Genomic DNA, 3,666 nt, shown 5'->3' on the forward strand with positions numbered 1-3,666 from the left:
AACTAATATACATCTACATCTTATTTTATTCATTTTGATGACAAGTATTTTCGAACGGAGGGAGTACCTATCTATCTTGGCTTGAACAGAGACAGTCAAACATGCCGTGTCTAATCTCAAGCTAAGATCTGACTTTAACCAGCCCGCACATGTGCAAGGACATACGTGGAGGGCCAGATCTAGCGAGGCGATCGTTGCAACCACTTTTAACTTCTTGTGCCGCCTGCTACGAGAGAAGAGATCCACCGCTGCTCCAGCAAAACCCATCTCCCACGGGAAGCTACAACGGCCTAATGTAGGGTTGCCAAGAATTTAATACTAGTTGCTTCATTACGGGCGGCCTTAGAGCTGATGGAAAGTGCTTATGATTCATTACCAATGGCCCATTGTCACTTTGTCAGCTTGTAGTTAGTACAACTTTGTAAGCAATGATGCGAAAATTTACAAGAAATGAACACATGGAAAGAGGGGGAACAAAGATCATAGCAATGTTTTTGTGAAGCAACACTACTAATCATACACCAAATCTCAAGTACAGGAGCCAAACTATATTAGGATTAGCTGAATAAACACTTGTCTCGGGACAGCATTACAAAACAAAATTTGACACCACTAGCTGAGACGGCCACAGCATTAGACCAAAATCCCACTCCTAACCTTTTTCTTGGAAGGGTAGTATATCCCGGTCTAGTTAACAAAGGATTCTGCACACCTCTTCTCCGGAGCATGAGGTATTTGCATCCGCACCTCCATCACAAATTTAACTTCATAAATCTATGGATTTCATTCGGCAATTTTCCCTCCTTTCAAGCAAAAATATCACTGCCAATACAAATGCTACTACTCCAGAAGATGATATTTTCAGTGAAATACCCAAATTAAGACTCTCTATGATATTTTCACTGAAATACAACCAGCCTATCTTATAGCATTTCCTGCAACTTTTACGCTTCTTAGATGGGTTTGACGTATTCGGATTATTGACGCAATATTTGGAGGACGCCGATGCAAATTTCACACTCCGGGAGAAAAGACGTCCAAAGGCAGGATTAGAGTCTCACTTTACCCCTTCGAACTACCCTTATTTACTAACATCGCCTTAAAGTCTTGCCCAAAGGACACGAAGCTAATTAAACCAACAAAAATTAACACATGGATGGATACCACTGATTAATCAGCCTTACTCAGCTCCCCGCACGAATCCTAGTGCGTGCGTGCATGCATGCACCCGCGCGCGCTCAGAACGCGCTGATCTCGCCGGCCGCCGCCGGCACCTTGCGCGGGCACAGGGACACGACGCCGCCCATCGTGTTCTTGCAGTGCGCGATGGCGCCCTCGATGGCGCTCTGGAGCTCCTCCATCGACGACGACGACGCCGCCGACAGCGACACGGGCCGCATGCCAATGCTGCTTGTCATGGCCGCCGCCGCCGCGGCCGGCACGTCGGGGAAGCCCACGCCGCCCGCTCCGCCGAAGGAGAGCATCCCGGAGTGGTTCGGCGACGACCGCATCGACGACGGGCAGCTCGCCGCGCACCGCTTCTGACGCGGGAACCGGAGGTTCCCGGAGAACGAGTTTGAGTGCGCGTACTTGCCGGTGCTCACCTCCGCCGCTGCCGCCGCCGCGGACGCGGCAGCGTGGTCTTCGTCGCCCCGCTTCTTCCGGATCGAGAAGCTGAACGGCTTCTTGAAACACTGCTGCTGCTGCTGCGCCGGAGGCTGCGGCTGAGGCTGGTGGTTCTGGTTCTTGGGGATCTGGGACAGCTTCTCGTACAGGGGCTTCACCTTCTTGGCGTACTTCTTGATCACCTCCTTGGCGAGCGACTTGTTGGACGGCTTCTTGGCGGCCGGCGCGCCGCCGCGGTGGAGGAAGACGGAGGAGAAGCGGGTGGCGAAGGAGGAGAGGTACTGCTTGCCGGTGCGCTTGGCCGGCGGGAGCCCGGCGTAGGAGGCGGTCCCCCGGAGCAGGTTGAGGTGGCGGTCGTCGTCGGCGGCGGAGCTGGGGCGGGAGGAGGAGGGCGCGGAGTCCGGGAGCAGCAGCGCGGCGCAGTCGGTGGAGAAGGAGGAGGAGGTGCTGCCGTTGGAGTCGCGGGAGGAGTTGGAGGCGGAGGTGGAGTCGGAGGCGGAGGCGGAGGAGGTGGAGGCCGACGCGAGCAGCAGCGTGCGCACCATGGAGATGCGCGGCGACAGGTGCAGCGGCAGCAGCTGGCCCTTGTAGAAGAGGTCGTCGGCGGGGCACAGCTGCGCCGCCGACCGCTGCTTGGCCCCCGGCGACTGCGTCACCGTGAACTCGAACTCGGACGACGACGCCGAGGACGAGGCCGGCGACGGGAACGACTTGGCGCCGCCGTGGGCGGCGTCCCTGGCCCTCGCGCGGCCCATGGTTGGTTCGGTTCACGGTCCTACGCCGCGGGTTCGTTCATGGCGGGCGCGGGAGGAGGCAGGAGAGGAGTGGGAGGTGGGGGCGGTGGGCAGAGCAGAGCGAGGTTGGATGGGATGGGAAGATCGGAGGAAGAAAGGTGAAAACTTTTACGAGACTGACGACTTTATGATTGATTGGGTTGGGAGCCGCGCGCGGCCTCGTGTCTGAGACGAGAAAGATGCCTGCTATGCAGTGTGCACCGTCAGTCACGTGGCGGGATGCCCTCGCCAGCCGTTCGATCGACCGCCATAAAAAATGGGCTTCTGGAGCACTGCTTGCAACGCTGGATTGATTGCTCGGCTGAACTGAAACTGAGCTGTTTCTGCTGAAACTCTGGCAGTAAAGCTTATACGTTTCGACCAGTGTTTGGAACACGGGACTGTTTTCTCAAATCCTCACTGTAACTGGGCCGTTTCATCTGAAATCCTGTTAAAGCTTCTGTGTAGTACCATTCATGATTAATTTGGTCTACTGTACTACGTGGGTTGAAAGTTGAGGTGGCTCACACAGTGATAGCTCGTGATTTAAACGGTGTATCATGCAGTGCATCTTTTACCTGCTCGGGCAGATTTGTACACTCCTACTATGTCCTGCCCTACAGGAATTTAAAGTTGTATTCTTACGCTGTTCGCCTGTACCAGAGTATTGTTTCATTTCACATGTTTACGCTGTACCGGTCAAACGGTTAGGCAGTCACTTATAAGGTCTTAAAACGGGTGAATTTCAGTTCAACATACCATAGAAACCCAAGCTTGTTTTTTTTTTTACTTTCTCGGTTTACCCTCATTTCCGTCTCCGGTGGTGCAGAGCAACAAGTGGGAGAGGGGGGCCGCCGTGCATGTTGCATGTCCCCTTGCCCCGCCGCTGTAGCCACGTCTCACCTCCCTCCCGGCCGCTGTATGATGATCTCCATGCAGATCAGATTGGCTCGCCGTTGCTGCCGTTCTTGTCTTGCGTCTACCGTGGTGTGCTTCTACGCACATCATCATTGCCAAGAATCATAATCCGCTTGATGGCTCGCTTATTGAATGATTGGGTGTAATGCGAAGCCGATGCGTACAAAATCTAGAGGACAAAAACGTACTCTAGCGACGTAGCGTGCATTGGACCGGGCCAAATAGGTGGATGATGTGGCTGGCCACATCGATCATCGGCGCACCGTGCAAGTGACAAGCCGCTGTCGACGCGTCGTACGCTTTGGACGGGTGTTGCTTGCGTGCCCACTGCCCAGGGGCTGGATGGGTA

General features: G+C 54.6%; 1 protein-coding gene across 1 annotated transcript; it reads right to left on the reverse strand.

The window, feature by feature from the left end:
• Positions 1-531: 531 nt before the first annotated feature.
• LOC119277977 (probable membrane-associated kinase regulator 1) lies at positions 532-2,568 on the reverse strand. The gene has a single exon (XM_037559336.1). The coding sequence runs from the start codon at positions 2,379-2,381 to the stop codon at positions 1,239-1,241; it is 1,143 nt and encodes a 380-aa protein (XP_037415233.1). The 5' UTR covers positions 2,382-2,568; the 3' UTR covers positions 532-1,238.
• Between the last annotated feature and the right edge of the window lie 1,098 nt (positions 2,569-3,666).

This window comes from Triticum dicoccoides, chromosome 1A (assembly GCF_002162155.2).
Source record: "Triticum dicoccoides isolate Atlit2015 ecotype Zavitan chromosome 1A, WEW_v2.0, whole genome shotgun sequence".
Taxonomy (NCBI): Eukaryota; Viridiplantae; Streptophyta; class Magnoliopsida; order Poales; family Poaceae; genus Triticum; species Triticum dicoccoides.

Excerpts from the sequence above, each read along its gene's own strand:
- LOC119277977 (XM_037559336.1), bottom strand. The coding sequence starts at position 2,381 with ATGGGCCGCGCGAGGGCCAGGGACGCCGCCCACGGCGGCGCCAAGTCG.